Genomic DNA, 19,398 nt, shown 5'->3' with positions numbered 1-19,398 from the left:
TTTAATGGCTGTGATAGAAAACGGAGGAATACTAACCTAAATGACAGAGTAAAAAGAAGGAAGCCTGTACAGAATACAAATATTCCAAAACATGTATCTTGTTTGCAACAAGGCACTAAAATAACTGCAAAAAATGTGGCAAAGAAATGAACAATATCCTGAATACAAAGCGTTATGTTTGTGGCAAATCCAAACACAACACCTCACTGAGTACCACTCGTCATATTTTCAAGTATGGTGGTGGCTGCATCATGTTATGGGTTTGCTTGTCACCGTCAAGGACTCTCTTTCTTTAGGGTAAATAGAAAAGGAATAGAGCTAAGCACAGGCAAAATCCCAGAGGAAAACCTGGTTCAGTCTGTGTTCCAACAGACACTGGGAGACAAATTCAGCTTTCAGCAGGACAATAACATAAAACACATGGCCAAATATACACTGGAGTTGCTTTCCAAGACGACATTGAGTGAGGTAGTTTGTTTTTGACTTAAATTGTCTTGAAAATCTATGGCAAGACTTGAAAATGGCTGTCTAGCAATGATCTACAACCAACTCGACAAAACTTTAAAGAATTTTTTCGAGAATAATGTGCAAATATTGTACAATCCATGTGTGCAAAGCTCTTGGAGACTTACCCAGAAAGACTCACAGCTGTAATCACTGGCAAAGGTGCTTCTACAAGGTATTGACTCAGGAGTGTGAATACTTATGTAAATTAGATATTTCTGTATTTACATTTGCAAACATTTCTAAATACATGTTTTCAGTTTGTCATTATGGAGTATATTGAGAAAAAGTATATTTGATCAATTTTCAATTCAGGCTGTGACACAACAACATGTGGAATAATGGGTATGAATACTTTCTGAAGGCACTGTACATTCCCAGAGATCACTACACCACACTGCTCTACACAGATGATTTGACAGACTGGACACCGCTATGGGTCTTGTTACTTGAGTTAAGCCATTGAACACCCTAATTACAGTATGTCATACAGGTTTATGCAGCTAACCTACATGTTAACTCAGCAAAAAAAGAAACAGACCTTTTTTCAGGCCCCTGTCTTTCAAAGATAATTTGTTAAAATCCAAATAACTTCACAAGATCTTCATTGTAAAGGGTTTAAACACTGTTTTTCATGCTTGTTCAATGAACCATAAACAATTAATGAACATGCACCTGTGGAACGGCCGTTAAGACACTAACAACTTACAGACGGTAGGCAATTAAGGTCACAGTTATGAAAACTTAAGACACTAAAGAGGCCTTTCTACTGACTCTGAAAAACATCAAAAGAAAGATGCCCAGGGTCCCTGCTCATCTGTGTGAACGTGCCTTAGGCATGCTGCAAGGAGGCATGAGGACTGCAGATGTGGCCAGGGCAATAAATTGCAATGTCCGTACTGTGAGATGCCTAAGACAGCGCTACAGGGAGACAGGACGGACAGCTGATCGTCCTCGCAGTGGCAGACCACGTTTAACAACACCTGCACAGGATCGGTACATCCGAACATCAGGTACAGGTACAGGATGGCAACAACTGCCCGAGTTACACCAGGAACACACAATCCCTCCATCAGTGCTGAGACTGTCCGCAATAGGCTGAGAGAGGCTGGACTGAGGGCTTGTAGGCTTGTTCTCACCAAACATCACCGGCAACAACGTCGCCTATGGGCACAAACCCACCTTCGCTGGACCAGACAGGACTGGCAAAAAGTGCTCTTCACTGATGAGTTGCGGTTTTGTCTCACCAGGGGTGATGGTCGGATTCACGTTTATTGTCGAAGGGACGAGCGTTACACCGAGGCCTGTACTCTGGAGCGGGATCAAATTGGAGGTGGAGGGTCCGTCATGTTCTGGGGCAGTGTGTCACAGCATCATTGGACTGAGCTTGTTGTCATTGCAGGCGATCTCAACGCTGTGCGTCACAGGGAAGATATCCTCCTCCCTCATGTGGTACCCTTCCTGCAGACTCATCCTGACATGACCCTCCAGCATGACAATGCCACCAGTCATACTGCTCGTTCTGTGTGTGATTTCCTGCTAGACAGGAATGTAATTGTTCTGCCATGGCCAGCGAAGACCCTGGATCTCAATCCCATTGAGCACGTCTGGGACCTGTTGGATTGGAGGGTGTGGGCTAGGGCCATTCCCCCCCAGAAATGTCTGGAAACTTGCAGGTGCCTTGGTGGAAGTGTGGGGTAACATCTCACAGCAAGAACCGGCAAATCTGGTGCAGTCCATGAGGAGGAGATGCACTGCAGTACTTAACGCAGCTGGTGGTCACACCAGATACTGACTGTTACTTTTGATTTTGACCCCCTCTTTGTTCAGGGACACATTTCTGTTAGTCACATGTCTGTGGAACTTGTTCAGTTTATGTCTCAGTTGTTGAATCTGATATTCATATGATATTTACACATGTTAAGTTAACTGAAAATAAAACACAGTTGACAGTGAGACGACATTTGTTTTTGCTGAGTTTGTATACCTACACTAATAGGAACTCTCTCCTACATTTACAGGATACAGACTGCTATAGATAAAAAAAATGAAAGAGAACTCAAAAATGGTTTTAATACACAATGTGTAATCTGATACCAACCCCCAAGACACACAGCATAGAGACACCACGACAATGGCACTTCAGCATTACTCTGGCTTTATCTAGTGAATGTAAAATGAACACGCACAAAATCCCAGCAGACAACCATTTATGGCATAAATGAATAGATAAAAAAAAAGGAGACTTATTTAAATTCCAACGAATCAGCACTTTAATTGTTTCATACATTATATAACTGGACATTCTGTAAAGAAAACGTGGGGAAAAAAGACAAATAAAAGTTTCTTAAAAACCATGCTTTTGGCTAAAACAATGACATGATCTTTATACATACAGTCAGAGCCCCACAACAGGAGAAAAAAACCCCAACCAAAACAGCGCTTTGCATTTACATACATAGTAGAATGTCATTCACACACACATACACAGCTCATGTCAATCAAAAGAACATCTGTAGAAATTTCTCTCCTGAAATTTTGTTTGATGGGCCCAGGTGAGGAAGTCTGTCTGTGGATCAGGAACACTTTCAGACACTGGCAGAGGGGAGGAAAAGACTGATGGGATAATGTAGAGGTGAATGTGAGAGAGAGAGATGGCTGATGGGATAATGTAGAGGTGAATGTGAGAGAGATGGCCGATGGGATAATGTAGAGGGGAATGTGAGAGATGGCCAATGGGATAATGTAGAGGTGAATGTGAGAGAGATGGCCAAAGGGATAATGTAGAGGTGAATGTGAGAGAGATGGCCAAAGGGATAATGTAGAGGTGAATGTGAGAGAGATGGCCAATAGGATAATGTAGAGGTGAATGTGAGAGATGGCCAATGGGATAATGTAGCGGTGAATGTGAGAGAGAGATGGCTGATGTGATAATGTGGAGGTGAATGTGAGAGAGATGGCTGATGGGATAATGTGGAGGTGAATGTGAGAGAGATGGCTGATGGGATAATGTAGAGGTGAATGTGAGAGAGATGGCTGATGGGATAATGTGGAGGTGAATGTGAGAGAGATGCAGAGATAAGCTGTTAAGGGAAAGTGGAGACAGGAGGCAGAGAGAGGTATGATTCATTCAGTGGTTCACTGTATTATCATTCACCCAGAATGGAGTAATTCCCTCTCAGCACCGGTTCCCTCCCTTTCCCTCTCAGCACCGGTTCCCTCCCTTTCCCTCTCAGCACCGGTTCCCTCCCTTTCCCTCTCAGCACCGGTTCCCTCCCTTTCCCTCTCAGCACCGGTTCCCTCCCTTTCCCTCTCAGCACCGGTTCCCTCCCTTTCCCTCTCAGCACCGGTTCCCTCCCTTTCTCTTCCAGTGCAGTTCTATCCCAACACCCTCTGCTGTGCGAAAATCACACCTCTTCCAGACTGTTTCTATGCTCTTTAATCAACAACAACAAAAACAGGTGAAGAATCTAGTGGGGTAGTAATGTTGACCTGAAGGTTATGTTCCTGAAAGCTCAGCTCTCAATTTTATTTAAACCTTTTCCTGGACTTAAAAAGGTCCATGGATCATCATTTTTGGTGCAGGACTTGGCTTAATCTGGGCCTGGGAAACTGGCACTGAGAATAACGTTTTATAGCCTTCGTTTACACCGGCAGCTCAATTCTGATACATTTTTCTTCTTCTCTTTTGACCAATCAGATCATCTTAGATTAAAAAAAAAAATAATAAAAGAATTGGGCTGCCAGTGTAATCAGAGACAGAGTAAAATAGGCCCAAGATAGAAAGGTCTTTAATGTTTTTAGTCCCCAACACCACAAAAGGAACATTCTATCTGTTGTGTCGGGCCAGTGTTTCAACAGGCAGAATGTTCAGCATGTCAGTCTCAGCCTTCAGAGGAACTCCAGCTACAAGACGGTGTGAAGCCCCGGTGGGAAACTCTAACTCTGGGTAACAGAGCCGGTGTTTACACAGGCAGGCCAATTCAGCTCTTTTGCCAATAATTGGTATTTTGACCAATCAGATCAGCTCTTTTGCCAATAATTGGCATTTTGACCAATCAGATCAGCTCTTTTGCCAATAATTGGCATTTTGACCAATCAGATAAGCTCTTTTGCCAATAATTGGGGAAAATATCAGAAGTGGGCTACTTGTGTAAAGACAGCCAGATAGAGTCAACACAGTGAAGGACCAGCTCATTCCTATCCACTGAATCTAAAACACATTGTCAACCTTGTACAGTACTGATTGGGCCTGTTGTTTATGGGAAACACAACCGTCCTTAATTTAGAGGTTGTTTATGGGAAACAACTGTGCTCCATTCAGAGGCTCATTGACAGAACTCTGTGTTGCTAAGGCGATCCTAGTAGAGACATTGATGCTCAGGGATAACCCGACACCGATAACTTCAGTTAGAATAGCAGGTGTGTCTCACTGAACTAGGTGTTCAAAACAAAACATCAATCTCACCCCCCCCCCCCCCTCAAAAAAATGCATAGTTCAGTGAGACCATGGAGCTGTTTACATTGACTCGTAATGTAATGGTGTCCAACCGTTTTAAAACAAGTCGTTTTTCCCTAAGGCTAAAGCTCATAAACTAGAAAAGGTGATTTGAAGATGAGAAATGCTACTTTTCCATCAACATTGACTTTTTTTGTTGTTGTTCCATAACATTTAATATTTAAAACCACCTTAAGCCTCAACGACTTCCCTAGCAACATCAGATGAATTGATCACGGAGGAGAATTTCCTTTTACACAATCAGTTACCTCAATGTGAGAGATTGTTTTCTCTCTCCAGGAAAAACATTTGGATTCTGATTTTTTTAGTTGTGGTTGAAGTGGTCACATCAGGACATGGAAACCGCAATAAAAACAGAATACTGTAATATCCTTGTTCCAATGTTACATTTCCATTTCCAAACTAAACAAAATCATTTTTAGTGCCATTACCACCATGTGACCTCCCAACCATCTGGAATAAAGATTATAAACTCAAATAAACTAACCTTACTAACTAACACACAGACAGAGAGACACACACACAGAGACCGACAGACACAGAGAGACCGAAAGACAGAGAGAGCGAGAAAGAAACAGAGACATAGGTCAGACTAAAACATCTTTACAGAGAACTGATTTTAAAACAAAGTGAAGTTCTGAACCAATGCACTTCATTGATTGTCCAACTTCCAAAAAAAGCAGAGACACTAAAACACACAGAGACTCAATTCAATTGACATGCTTTGGCCCATGTTGCGTCCAAGGTGAACCACAGGAAAAACATGGACTGTCCCAGAGGAACTCTGTCTCTGTGGACACCAATAACGGAGGGAGGGGGGGGGAGCGTCGAGCTAGCAGGCAGCATCATCTTGCTGTTCTCTCCCTATGCCTGTGGGTGGCACTGTTCCACAAAACCCACCTCATGCTTCCTTCCTTCCATACACAGAAGTCAGTGTTTGCTGGACACGAAGAAGACAAAAATTAAAACCGAACAAGAAAATGTGGCAACAAAAAATAAAAAAAAGCAGCAGAAACAAACTCAGTCGATTTTGACGGCAGCGTAGATCTTCCGTATGAACATGTACGCTGCGTAAAAACCGATGGTCCCTGTAAGGAGCCAGAAGGACAGGACCATGAGAGCCGTGTAGCCAAAGTACAACAGGGAAGGAATAAACTCCACGATGTCCAGCTGGAAGAGAAACACAACGTCAACTTGTTGTTAGACAGCTACCAGCCAATCTAAGCAGCTACCAGCCAATCTAAGCAGCTACCAGCCAATCTAAGCAGCTACCAGCCAATCTAAGCAGCTACCAGCCAATCTAAGCAGCTACCAGCCAATCTAAGCAGCTACCAGCCAATCTAAGCATGCTTAAATAAAAATAAAAAAAATAAAAAAATAGCTTTCAAACCTCATCTCAATAAGTCTTTGACATTTACCTTGTTGACAAAGTAGAAAATGGCGTAAACAAGGACGTAGAAGGCTGAGCCCCCTGATACCAGGAAGGTCCTCCACCACCACCGGTAGTCCTACAGGAGACAAGACAAGACAAGACAGTTGGCAACTCTGGGACGTCACAACTAGTGGAGCGACCCACTCATCATACCACCCGTCTTCTCTATCCAGTTCCACTGTCTCTGAACTTCTCTTCACACACACACAATGTTTTTACTATGCAAAAGCCCCATCTATACACCCACACAGCAGGGCCCCCGTCTCACCTCCGCACAGAGCTGGAAGTAGACCATGACGATACTAATCTGGGAGCAGGACACCACCAGGATGATGAACACCAGGAAGAGGAAACCAAACAGGTAGTAGAACTGGTTCTCCCAGATGGCCTGCAGAGGGAGAACAGCTTACAGTCAGACAAACACCTTGTAGACCAGGGCCACGTACAGCAGAGACAACATGGGTTAGACCAGGGCCACGTACAGCAGAGACAACATGGGTTAGACCAGGGCCACGTACAGCAGAGACAACATGGGTTAGACCAGGGCCACGTACAGATCTGATTTGATTGGTTCTTCTTCTGCTGCGGCCCATCAATGTGGATCGAGTTGTTTCCTGTGGTCCACAATCAACTCCTTGGTCTTTCTTGCTAAAGGGAGAGGTTGTTGTCCTGGCACTACACTGCCAAGTCTCCAACCTCTTCCCTATAGGCTGTCTCATCGCCGTTGGTGATCAGGCCTACCACTGCAGTGTCGTCAGCAAAGTTGAGAGTTGGAGTGGTGCTTGGCCACCAAGGGAGGAAGGGGCTAAGCACAAACCCCCGAAGGGCCCCCCGTGTTGAGGTTCAGCGTGGCAGAAGTGTTGTTGCCTACTTTCACCACCTGGCCCATGACGAAGTCCAGGATCCAGTTGTAGAGGGAGGTGCTCAGTCCCTGGGTCCTGAGCTTAGTGATGAACTTGAGAAGGCATTATGGTGTTAAACGCTGAGCTGTAGTCGATGAACAGCATTCTCACATAGGTGTTCCTTTTGCCCAGGTAGTAGATCGCAGTGGAGATGGCATCATCTGTTGGGTCTAGGGTGGCTGGAGTTGATGTGCCATAAGCAGCCTCTTAAAGCACTTCATGATTACAGAGGACTGCTACAGGGTGCTAGTCATTGTGGCAGGTAGCCTTAAGAGTTCTTGGGGACAGGAATGATGGTGGTCAACTTGTGGGGAAATCACAGACTGGAACAAGGAGAGGTTGAAAATGACTAGAGATGCCTGACAGCTGGCCTGAGCATGCTCTGAGAACGCACCCTGGAATACCATCCGGTCCCGTGGTTTTGAGTGTTGACCAGATACATTTAAAAAATATATATAACTTAGCAGACAATGTCACCCAGAGGGATTTACAGGAGCAATTAGGGTTAAGTGCCTCGCTTAAGGGCATCTGATGCTCCAGATACTAGTCCAAAGAAGGACAGTTTTATTGCTTCTTCAATCAGAACAACAGTTTTCAGCTTTGCTAACATACTTGCAAAAGGGTTTTCTAATGATCAGTTAGCCTTTTAAAATGATAAACTTGGATTAGCTAACACAACGTGCCATCGGAACTTGGGATGGCTGGAGCCTTTGACATTTTTTAGGGCCTTCCTCTTACACCGCCTGGTACAGAGCTCCTGGATGGCAGGGAGCTAAGCCCCAGTGATGGACTGCGCCGTACGTACAACCCTCTGTAGCGCCTTGCAGACTGACGCCAAGCAGTTGCCGTACCAGGCGGTGATGCGGCCAGTCAAGATGCTCTCGATGGTGCAGCTGTAGAACACACCAACTGTTGTTGAAGAGACTTCCCCCTCTGGATTCCTCTGAATCCAATCTCCTGTCTGCTCGGTGAATGGAGAACCCATCGACTTGGATACCCCTCCAGGGCCATCTTCAGAAAAACATATTGCTGTTATGAGAGTCCTGTTGTTAGCAAATCCGCGATCGGAGGTCATCCGTTTTATTAATCAAGTGACTGAACACAGCGGTGGCCTCTTTTCGTTCGCCTTAAGTCTCAACAGCACACCCCTCTCCTGCCTTTCCCCCCGCCTATTTCTCCTCTTGGGTGGCCCAAAGATTGGGTCAGCGGTACACAAAGAACCCTGGGAAGATGAGTCAAAGTCGAAGCCGGAATTGAGGTTAGTGATTGCTGACGTGAAGTTCAAAAGTTATTGTCGGTCTTAAGAAACGATAGAAGATGCATTTTGTTTCTACAGCTAAAACGGCTCAGAGCCATTCACCATACAGTGACGCCTTTATATAATAAACTGCAATGATTTCTGATTGACTCTCTTGTTTGTTCACCTGGAAATTCCAACAGGCTAATAGGAGAGGATTTCTACTCACACTGAAAATGAAGAAGAGTTCAATGAACATGGCACCAAACGGTAGTATCCCAGCCATCAGAATTCTTCGGGAAGGGAAAAGAGAAAATTTAAAGAATTTAAACCCACTGAAAACAAAACACTATCAAAACACTGTTCATCCAAACGACTGTGTTTAATGAACTTCTACGACTGAATATAAGAGGACGTTCTACACGAAAAGACGAGTATACATGGATTGCTGCAGAGCAGTAGGCAGGCTTGACAAGTACACTCACCCCACAAACTTGTTCATGTACCAGCGCTGCTCAGGCACCTGGCGAGGGATCTGATTGGTGCGGACGGGGTTATCGTACGGCTGCTTGCGGAAGCCAAAGTAGTAGCCCAAGTAGACCAGCGGCATGGAGATACCGAACCACATGCAGAGTAGAGCCAGCATGGTGGTGAAGGGGACCTGAGGAGGGAAGACGACACATGTTGAGATGGTCCACAACACCTGTCCTTGCTCTGAGGGCGGTAGACTGAATGTGTTGATGAAATTCAGGGAACACGTGTATTCTGGATCATTGTGGAGAATTGTAAAGCATGTGGATTTGAATATATTTTCTATGTCTCGTGTGAAAAACTAATGGCCCTCTCTGGGTCAAATACAGTGGTCCTATAGACAGTGGTCCTATAGACAGTGAATGTGTTGCTATACAGTGGTCCTATAGACAGTGGTCCTATAGACAGTGAATGTGTTGCTATACAGTGGTCCTATAGACAGCGGTCCTATTGACAGTGAATGTGTTGATAGACAGTGGTCCTATAGACTAGACAGTGGTCCTATAGACTAGACAGCGGTCCTATAGACAGTGAATGTGTTGATAGACAGTGGTCCTATAGACTAGACAGTGGTCCTATAGACAGTGAATGTGTTGATAGACAGTGGTCCTATAGACTAGACAGTGGTCCTATAGACAGTGAATGTGTTGCTATACAGTGGTCCTATAGACAGTGGTCCTATAGACAGTGAATGTGTTGCTATACAGTGGTCCTATAGACAGCGGTCCTATTGACAGTGAATGTGTTGATAGACAGTGGTCCTATAGACTAGACAGTGGTCCTATAGACTAGACAGCGGTCCTATAGACAGTGAATGTGTTGATAGACAGTGGTCCTATAGACTAGACAGTGGTCCTATAGACAGTGAATGTGTTGATAGACAGTGGTCCTATAGACTAGACAGTGGTCCTATAGACAGCGAATGTGTTGCTATACAGTGGTCCTATAGACAGCGCTCCTATAGACAGTGGTCCTATAGACAGCGCTCCTATAGACAGCGCTCCTATAGACAGTGAATGTGTTGCTATACAGTGGTCCTATAGACAGCGCTCCTATAGACAGCGCTCCTATAGACAGTGAATGTGTTGATAGACAGCGCTCCTATAGACAGCGCTCCTATAGACAGTGGTCCTATAGACAGCGGTCCTATAGACAGTGAATGTGTTGATAGACAGCGCTCCTATAGACAGCGCTCCTATAGACAGCGCTCCTATAGACAGTGAATGTGTTGATAGACAGCGCTCCTATAGACAGCGCTCCTATAGACAGCGCTCCTATAGACAGCGCTCCTATAGACAGCGCTCCTATAGACAGTGAATGTGTTGATAGACAGTGGTCCTATAGACAGCGCTCCTATAGACAGCACTCCTATAGACAGTGAATGTGTTGATATACAGTGGGCCTGTATGTAGGAGACTAGCTAGCTCACAGCTCCAGACGAGTGCTCTCCCCAGATGAAACAGTTGAGGACGAAGCAGATGGAGAAGACCACAGCCGGGTACAGAGTGGCCGTCTGCAGGCACAGCAGAAACACGCAGTCACACATGAATAGAAGGCAACCGGACACGAAGTTTGATTAGAAATAATATGTCATTAGTCATTGATAGTGTTCATTTGAAATACTCACACAGAAAGCACCCTTCTTCCACCGATGACCTTTCAGCGTGCGGTAGAGTCTGCCAGCGAAGTATCCACCAAACACACTGGAAGCAAAGACAGTCATAGTGATGCCTCTCCCAGTGTATAGACAGCAGACAGAGCACAGCCAGAGGCCCAATCCCAAACAGAGAGTCCCCCTCCTTACGTCTCAGGCCCAATCCCAAACAGAGAGAGTCACCCTCCTTATGTCTCAGGCCCAATCCCAAACAGAGAGAGTCCCCCTCCTTACGTCTCAGGCCCAATCCCAAACAGAGAGAGTCACCCTCCTTATGTCTCAGGCCCAATCCCAAACAGAAAGTCACCCTCCTTATGTCTCAGGCCCAATCCCAAACAGAGAGAGTCACCCTCCTTATGTCTCAGGCCCAATCCCAAACAGAAAGTCACCCTCCTTATGTCTCAGGCCCAATCCCAAACAGAGAGAGTCACCCTCCTCATGTCTCAGGCCCAATCCCAAACAGAGAGAGTCACCCTCCTTATGTCTCAGTCCCAATCCCAAAATGGACCCCTATGCACTTGAAGATTTGTGAGGATTTGATTGGTATAAGTAATATGGTGAAAGTTCCAACTAGCCTATCAGAGATGCGGCATGGTTGAGCAATTTACCGTATCGCTTACACCCAACACATCCTCTCAGATCTCCACAAGTGCATAGGGGTCCATTTTGGGATTGGGCCTGAGACATAAGGAGGGCGACTCTCTCGTCTTACCCCATGAACATGAACAGAAAGCAGGAAGTGGTCATCAGGGCCCCTCTACTGGAAGGAGACAGCATCCCCAACATGGCCACGACTACAGGACAGATAAAACACAACAGCTCCACGTCACAGAGACACACAGGCGACCAGGCTTTCGTCTCCAGCTGTAGTGGCTGGACCAAATCCAGAGATTACAATTCCTTGGTGAAAAACGGCAGTTGGTAGATAAGAGTGCTTTTGAAACGAGGTTCTAGAAGTCTTGTTTACAGATCACACTCACAGATGACGATGAGAATCATGCAGAAGAGCTGTATGCCTGAGCCCAGCAGAGAGCTGAGGATCATGGGATACTGTGGAGGTCTGAACACGTCACCATGGACATTCTTCCAGCCCGACTCCTCCATGGTGTCCTCCTATCGAAGATAGGCATTGGTCAAGATATCTTAGAGACATACTACCCACAACAGGAAGTAAATACTCATCTCGAGAGGGTGGACATATGGCACATTTTAAATCCTAATCTCTTTAGTCTCACAATTATTTAACCGAGACTCTCCCTGCAGCTGCAGACACACACACACACACACACACACACACGTCAAATGCCAAAGCCATGTCATGTTTAGCAGAGTGAGTGGGGTCTCTTACTATGTCATCCTCTCTGTTGTAGTTGGCGATGTCCTTCCTCAGGGTCCTGATGATGATCATACTGAGGATCCCAGAGAGGAAGAAGACCACCACCACTGAGTTGACGATGGAGAACCAGTGGATCTGCACGTCGCTCATGGTCAGGTAGGTGTCCCAGCGAGATGCCCACTTCACCTGGCTCTCCTACAGGGGAGGAGGGAGAGACAAACAGGGGGTCAAGTCAGGCCATTGATAATTCTTTAGGCAGAGTCCCAACGAGACCAAGGGATCTTTGTCTAGAGAACCTTCCATTAGAAGACAAGCAATTACATAATCAAGGCAGGAGCCTAGAAAACACAAAAGAACCATCATAAATAAGCACATTCCTCAGTGAAGAGGACCCCTACCAACAATGTAGCTAGCCAAGTCAAGTCCCATTTTATTTCAAGTGTATCCCAACATCTCAACACTTTACAGATAACAATTCTAAATCTTTACTGTTGCTTAGACTCTGGGACCTAAAGAAGGGCCACACAGAGAAGGGCCACACAGAGAAGGGCCACACAGAGAAGGGCCACACAGAGAAGGGCCACACAGAGAAGGGCCACACAGAGAAGGACCGTGCCACTTACCTCCCAGCGGACAGAGTAGGTGAAGAGAACCTCATTCTCCTTGGAGGGGTCAATCTCCTGAGGAGCTGAGTTAGTGGCCTCAGGCAGGGTACACAGCCCCTTATCAGCCTTCAGGTCTGCAAAAGGATCCAGACAGAGACAATTAACAAATAGGAAGGGAAGGATAGCAACACAGGCTGTATTATCTAACGCTTGTCTCTGTGTTTATTGGGCTGGAATAAACCGTTCGTACCTCAGACAGGACAGGGTGCTGTGTAACTTCACCTGTACACTGGGGAGAACCAGCTCAACTTACCCTCCACCTTCACACTCTGGGGAACCACCTCAAAACGTACAACTCTGTAGTTGTGCTCTTCCTCCTCCTCCAGCTTCTCCTTGTGGTAGTAGATGATGAAAGACAGGTGGTTGTGAAGGTAGAACTATAGTAGAGAGAACAGAATGAAGGACACGTGGTTACAGTTGAAGTCGGGAAGTTTACATACACTTTAGCCAAATACATTTAAACTCAGTTTCACAATTCCTGATATTTAATCCTAATAAAAATTCCCCGTCTTAGGTCAGTTAGGTTCACCACTTTATTTTAAGAATGTGAAATGTCAGAATAATAGTAGAGAAAATGATTTCAGATTTTATTTCTTTCATCACATTCCCAGTGGGTCAGAAGTTTACATATACTAATTGTATGTAATTAGTGTTCGGTAGCATTGCCTTTAAATTGTTTAACTCGGGTCAAACGCTTTGGGTAGCCTTCCACAAGCTTCCCACAATAAGTCGGGTGAATCTTGGCCCATTCCTACTGACAGAGCAGGTCTAACTGAGTCAGGTGTGTAGGCCTCCTTGCTCAAACACGCTTTTTCAGTTCTGCCCACAACTTTTCTATAGGACTGAGTTCAGGGCTTTGTGATGGCCACTCCAATACCTTGACTTTGTTGTCCTTAAGCCATTCTGCCACAACTTTGGAAGTAGGCTTGGGGTCATTGTCCATTTGGAAGACCCATTTGCGACCAAGCTTTAACTTCCTGACTAATATATGATAGATGTTGCTTCAATATATCCGCAAAATAGATCCTACCTCATGATGCCATCTATTTTGTAAACTGCACCAGTCCCTCCTGCAGCAAAGCACCCCCACAACATGATGCTGCCACCCCCATGCTTCACAGTTGGGATGGTGTTCTTCGGCTTGCAAGCCTTCCCCTTTTCCCTCCAAACATAATGATGGTCATTATGGCCAAACAGTTCTATTTTTGTTTCATCAGACCAGATGACATTTCTCCAAAAAGTACGATCTTTGTCCCCACGTGCATTTGCAAACAGTAGTCTGGCTTTTTTTAATGCCGGTTTTGGAGTAGCGGCTTCTTCCTTGCTGAGCGGCCTTTCAGGTTATGTCGATATAAGATATATGGATATAGATACTTTTGTACATGTTTCCTCCAGCATCTTCACAAGGTCCTTTGCTGCTGTTCTGGGATTGATTTGGACTTTTCCAAATAACTTGTCATGCACAAAGTAGATGTGACCGACTTGCCAAAACTATAGTTTGTTAACAAGAAATTTGTGGAGTGGTTGAAAAACAAGTTACTGACTCTGACCTAAGTGTTTGTAAACTTCCGACTTCAACTGTATGTAGGTAGAACTATAGTAGAGAGACTACAGAATGCAAAGGTTTATACACTAAACATAACTACTGGACAACAAGAGCTGTTCTGTAATAGACAAGCAAAATTCAGAGTCTCCACTCCCCTAATCTCATACGGATGTGTCCATACTCTCTCTCCATGCTTTAACTAGCAAGCAGGTTCTGTACCTTGCTGCTCTCAGTGAAGCCCAGTCTGTAGCCGTGTTCAAACTGAACATCCTTCACCACATCCTTCTCCTCCTCTGCCTCTTTGTTGGGGTAGAACTCCAGTCGCGTGGCCACTGGGAGGTTGTCTGCGATGCTGAGTTTATAGACAGGATTAACATGAAGCCTACAGCAGCATCTTACTTACACAGTCACCCGACTACTGGACAGAGTAATGAGGAAGGAAGGGTACTCACAGGTGAACATAGTACTCTTCCTGGATGCGCTCAGCCACAAGCTTGCTCTGCTGCACGTTGAGTTTCAGCTTGGCACAAACCACCTTACACTTCCTGTCCTGGGTCATGAGTACCGAGTAGGGGGTGTTCACAATACGATCCCCGCGTAACACCTCCCCTGTACACACACACACACACACACACACACACACACACACACACACACACACACACACACACACACACACACACACACACTTAGTAGGAGTTCATGGTGTGGGTCTTTATGCGTAACAGATTACTCTGAATCCCATACAAAGACAACACAAATCAATGCTTTAGAACACTGTACACAACACAGGAAACATTCCAAACGATGACAAGATGCATAGAACAACACTTCTACACGTGAGGAGAACAGAGAGAGCTGCTTACTCACCCAGGTTCTCTGCTTTGTAGACCACTTTATCAGGCTGACAGAAGGGCAGGGAGTAGTATTCATAGGGAAGCTGAGTCCGGGAGCTGGTCAGCTTCACGGCCTGGTGGGTGGGGTGGGGGGGGAGGAAAATCAGTGGGCCACATTCAATTCAAATCAAAATCAAATTTTATTTGTCACATACACATGGTTAGCAGATGTTAATGCGAGTGTAGCGAAATGCTTGTGCTTCTAGTTCCGACAATGCAGTAATAACCAACAAGTAATCTAGCTAACAATTTCAAAACTACTACCTTATAGACACAAGTGTAAGGGGATAAAGAATATGTACATAAAGATATATGAATGAGTGATGGTACAGAGCGGCATAGGCAAGATGCAGTAGATGGTATTGAGTGCAGTATATACATATGAGATGAGTATGTAAACAAAGTGGCATAGTTTAAAGTGGCTAGTGATACATGTATTACATAAAGATGCAGTAGATGATATAGTATTAATTGAGTGACTGACTGACTGACCTGCCAAACACATGCCAATAGGCTACACAACCAATACTAGTATCCACCCCAGTCTGCCTTGGAGCTAACAAGCTTTAGTCCTTCATCATACCTAGAAAACCCCCCCAAAAATATGCTAACTAACTTAGTGAAACCACAACAAGCCAAAGCAGAATAGAGTATTATATACCCGATGAAGCATAAGAGGGCTAGAACTAGGCTAAAAAGGTTTGGTTGTTTAACTTACCTTAATCTCTACAGCACTGTTCTGGTGGAAGTTCATAGGAGCAACTCCAGGCACGTAAAAGGACTGGACCCCTCCAGGCAACATGGACAACAGCAGCAGGGCCAACCACGTCTCCTTCAACACAACAAAACAGTCAATGGACTAGTTGGTCAATCTATACGAAGAAGCTTTTGATTAGAACTAAAATGTTTGCCCCTGGCAGAAGGAGGTCAGAAGGTGACTTTTTTTGGAGCTGAATACCAAAACACTCAGTAGATAAGAGTTGCTCAGAGTTGACACATTTGAATTGATATTGAACGACCCTGTTGCCACATAGCTGCTTTAGACATTAAGAAATCAATGGACTGGAGATGCCTTTGGGATATGTAAAGGTGGGACTAATGTTTCACACACACACACACAGAGACAGAGAGAGAGGTCGTGATCTTAATCAAATCCAAATTTACTAGCCTTCTGGGCACACACACACAGTACAATCCAAGATGGCTTGATGACTTAGACACAACTTTTGAGACTGTACTTTACATAGGACTACATCTAACCAGTCACAAATGAAAGACTATGTCTACACATCCCAATGATTGTATAGGAACACGCCTAATGTTTGAACAGGATCTTCTGGTTTACTTACTGTTACAGTAACAAAACTGCATGTCAAATATTAGTACAGAGTGAGAGATGGATATCACCCTTTCACTTAACTAATATCACACCAGTCAAGCCTGATTTTCCTTTCCTGTGTGGAGTGCTTGTTTACACAACCACTAGCCATGAATGTATGACCAAAACCATACATATTGCACTGGTCTGGGAGGGGTGAGGATGAGCATTTATGTGATAGACAGGGAAACATTAACACCATAAAAAGGTAAATGTAGATTTTTTTTTAATGTAACTTTTATTTAACTAGACAAGTCAGTTAAGAACAAATTATTATTTACAATGACGGCCTACAACGGCCAAACCGGGACGACGCTGGGCCAATTGTGGACTCCCAATCACAGCCGGTTGTGATACAGCCTGGATTCGAACCAGGGTCTCTTTTAATTGTTGTTTATTTAACTAGGCAAGTCAGGTAAGAACAAAATCTTATTTACAATGACGGCCTACCGGGGAACAGTGGGTTAACTGCCTTGTTCAGGGGCAGAATGACAGATTTCTACCTTGTCAGCTCAGGGATTTGATCTGGCAACCTTTTGGTTATTAGTCCAACTCTCTAACCACTAGGCTACCTGCCGCCTAACACATATGCAGTGCCTTAGACCGCTGCGCCACTCGGCAGTCCGTTGATGATGAAAACAATAACAAAACAAACTTAAAAACCCAATGCATCATATCAATCTCGTCTCAAATGAATAATGAGTGACATACCTCTGTATACGAATGAGTGCATGAAAACATCTCCACACTGATAATAGCTAGCACTTGTATAAAATATATGGTTGAGACATGTCGACTAAGCAACAGCAGCTAGATAGTTACTGTAAGAAAGGACATACTCTTTGGTTAAGCTTATAGAATACACAAATCAACCCGGAAATGCATAGCTAACTAGTTGCCAGCCACATACTAGTTAGCATTAACCATCTAACATTACCTAGTTAAACTTCCCCCTTTTGTCTGGGCTCTGGTCCTCGAACTAACTAGCTGCAACATAAAAACTAACTAGCAAGCTACCTATGTTTCGCATTTCCAGTACAACTTTTAGCAAGCGTGTACGTAGCTAGGCAAGTTAGAGAAGGATAGTTGTGTTGTTGGCAGAGCCAGCTAACGTTAGCCTAGCAACGCCAAAGGGCTACTAACGCTGTCACAACGAGATTATTAATGACCTGTGTCTAACTGCAATTGAAATACATGTCATGTTTGTTCCATATACAGAGTACGAACTAGGTAACTAGCTAGTTAGGTACATTGTATTTTTTGGGCTGAGCTGACATCTATCTAGTTAGCAGTAGCTGACAAGTTGTCTTGGCTGGCTAGCGTCGTCAACATCCCCTGCTTGCTGCACCGTTGACAAATCAATGTAGAAAGACAGCTCATATAAATGTCGTTAAATCATGACTCTAAATTTCACGTGGTAAAAAGCACAGTCGTATATAAACACAACCACATGCTTCTATTTGAAGGTAGATAGCGGAACAGATGTTGGAAGAATAATATATATATATATATTTTTCCTGTTCACTTACCATCGCCGCGGCCGCCATCTTGAATACACGTGTCATTCGTGACGTCACGTGATCCCCATTAGCAGCAAAATGTGTTGAGAGTGCTAACTAGTTAGCTAGTGTCATCTAGTAACAGCAATTTATACTGAACAAAATATAAACGAAGCATACAACAATTTCAAAGATTTTACTGAGTTACAGTTCATATATGGAAATAAGTCAATTGAAATACATTCATTAGGCACTAATCTATGTGTTTCACATATGACTGGGAATACAGATATGCATCTGTTGGTCACAGATACCTTTATTTAAAAAAAGGTAGGGGTGTGGATCAGAAAACCAGTCAGTACCTGGTGTGACCACCATTTGCCTCATGCAGCACGACACCTCTCCTTCGCATTGAGTAGATCAGACTGTGGAATGTTGTCCCACTCCTCTTCAATGACTGAAAAGTTGCTGGATGTACATGTTAATCCAGAGCATTCCAAACATGCTCAATGGGTGACATGTCTGGTGAGTATGCAGGCCATGGAAGAACTGGGACATTTTTAGCTTCCAGGAAATGTGTACAGATCCTTGCATTATCATGGTGGAACATGAGGTTATGGTGGCGGATGAATGGCATGACAGTTTTATTTTATTTAACTAGGAAATTCAGTTAAGAAAAAAATATTATTTACAATGACGGCCTAGGAACAGTGGGTTAACTGCCTCGTTCAGGGGCCGAACAACAGATTTTTACCTTGTCGGCTCAGGGATTCAATCTAGCAACCTTTCGGTTACTGATCAAATGATCTAACCACTCGGCTACAATGGGCCCCAGGATCTTGTCACAGTATCTCTGTGCATTCAAATTGCCATTGTTAAAATGTAATTGTGTTCGCTTTCTGTAGCGTATGCCTGCCCATTCCATTATATTGGCAAAGGAGAAATGCTCGCTAACAGGGATGTAAACACATTTTTATTTTTTTATTTTAGAGAAATAAGCTTTTTTGTGCATATGGAACATTTCTGGGATCTTTTATTTCAGCTCATGAAACATGGGACCAACACTTTACATGTTGTGTTTATATTTATGTTCAGTGTACATCTGTTCAAAATGTGTTTGTATGTAGATTGTTTGTGCTTGTTTGACTTCAAGCAGGTTGTTAAAAAATCTGATAAAATCTCCTTCATATCGTCATTCATACAGTGAAAAATCTGATAAAATCTCCTTCATATCATCATTCATACATTGAAAAATCTGACATATTTTGTCTTTACTCTTACAAGAAATTGCAGATCATC

The 19,398-nt window shown here is 44.1% G+C and overlaps 1 protein-coding gene and 1 long non-coding RNA gene across 3 annotated transcripts; one reads left to right on the top strand and one right to left on the bottom strand.

Annotated features, from left to right (window-relative positions):
* Window positions 1–2,833: 2,833 nt before the first annotated feature.
* LOC139368967 (uncharacterized) lies at window positions 2,834–3,520 on the top strand. 2 transcript variants are annotated; one of them, XR_011627024.1, is made up of 3 exons: window positions 2,834–3,139; window positions 3,220–3,331; window positions 3,370–3,520. It is a non-coding gene; the product is annotated as an uncharacterized lncRNA (long non-coding RNA). The 2 variants fall into 2 exon arrangements; XR_011627025.1 differs by having other exon boundaries at window positions 3,220–3,405; window positions 3,484–3,520.
* Window positions 3,521–5,151: 1,631 nt separating this feature from the next.
* On the bottom strand, window positions 5,152–18,165 carry LOC139368966 (transmembrane 9 superfamily member 4). The gene is made up of 17 exons (XM_071108498.1): window positions 18,130–18,165; window positions 15,941–16,054; window positions 15,197–15,296; window positions 14,779–14,935; window positions 14,546–14,678; window positions 13,034–13,157; window positions 12,739–12,854; window positions 12,128–12,310; window positions 11,760–11,892; window positions 11,492–11,573; window positions 10,753–10,828; window positions 10,555–10,638; window positions 9,080–9,255; window positions 8,824–8,887; window positions 6,724–6,843; window positions 6,442–6,531; window positions 5,152–6,193 (listed from the first exon to the last, which is right to left on the bottom strand). Exons 1-17 carry the CDS (start codon window positions 18,163–18,165, stop codon window positions 6,044–6,046), a joined length of 1,938 nt encoding a protein of 645 aa, XP_070964599.1. The 3' UTR covers window positions 5,152–6,043.
* Between the last annotated feature and the right edge of the window lie 1,233 nt (window positions 18,166–19,398).

The sequence above is a fragment of the Oncorhynchus clarkii genome, chromosome 16 (assembly GCF_045791955.1).
Source record: "Oncorhynchus clarkii lewisi isolate Uvic-CL-2024 chromosome 16, UVic_Ocla_1.0, whole genome shotgun sequence".
Lineage (NCBI taxonomy): Eukaryota > Metazoa > Chordata > Actinopteri > Salmoniformes > Salmonidae > Oncorhynchus > Oncorhynchus clarkii.
This window is presented reverse-complemented; position numbering and strand designations above follow the sequence as displayed.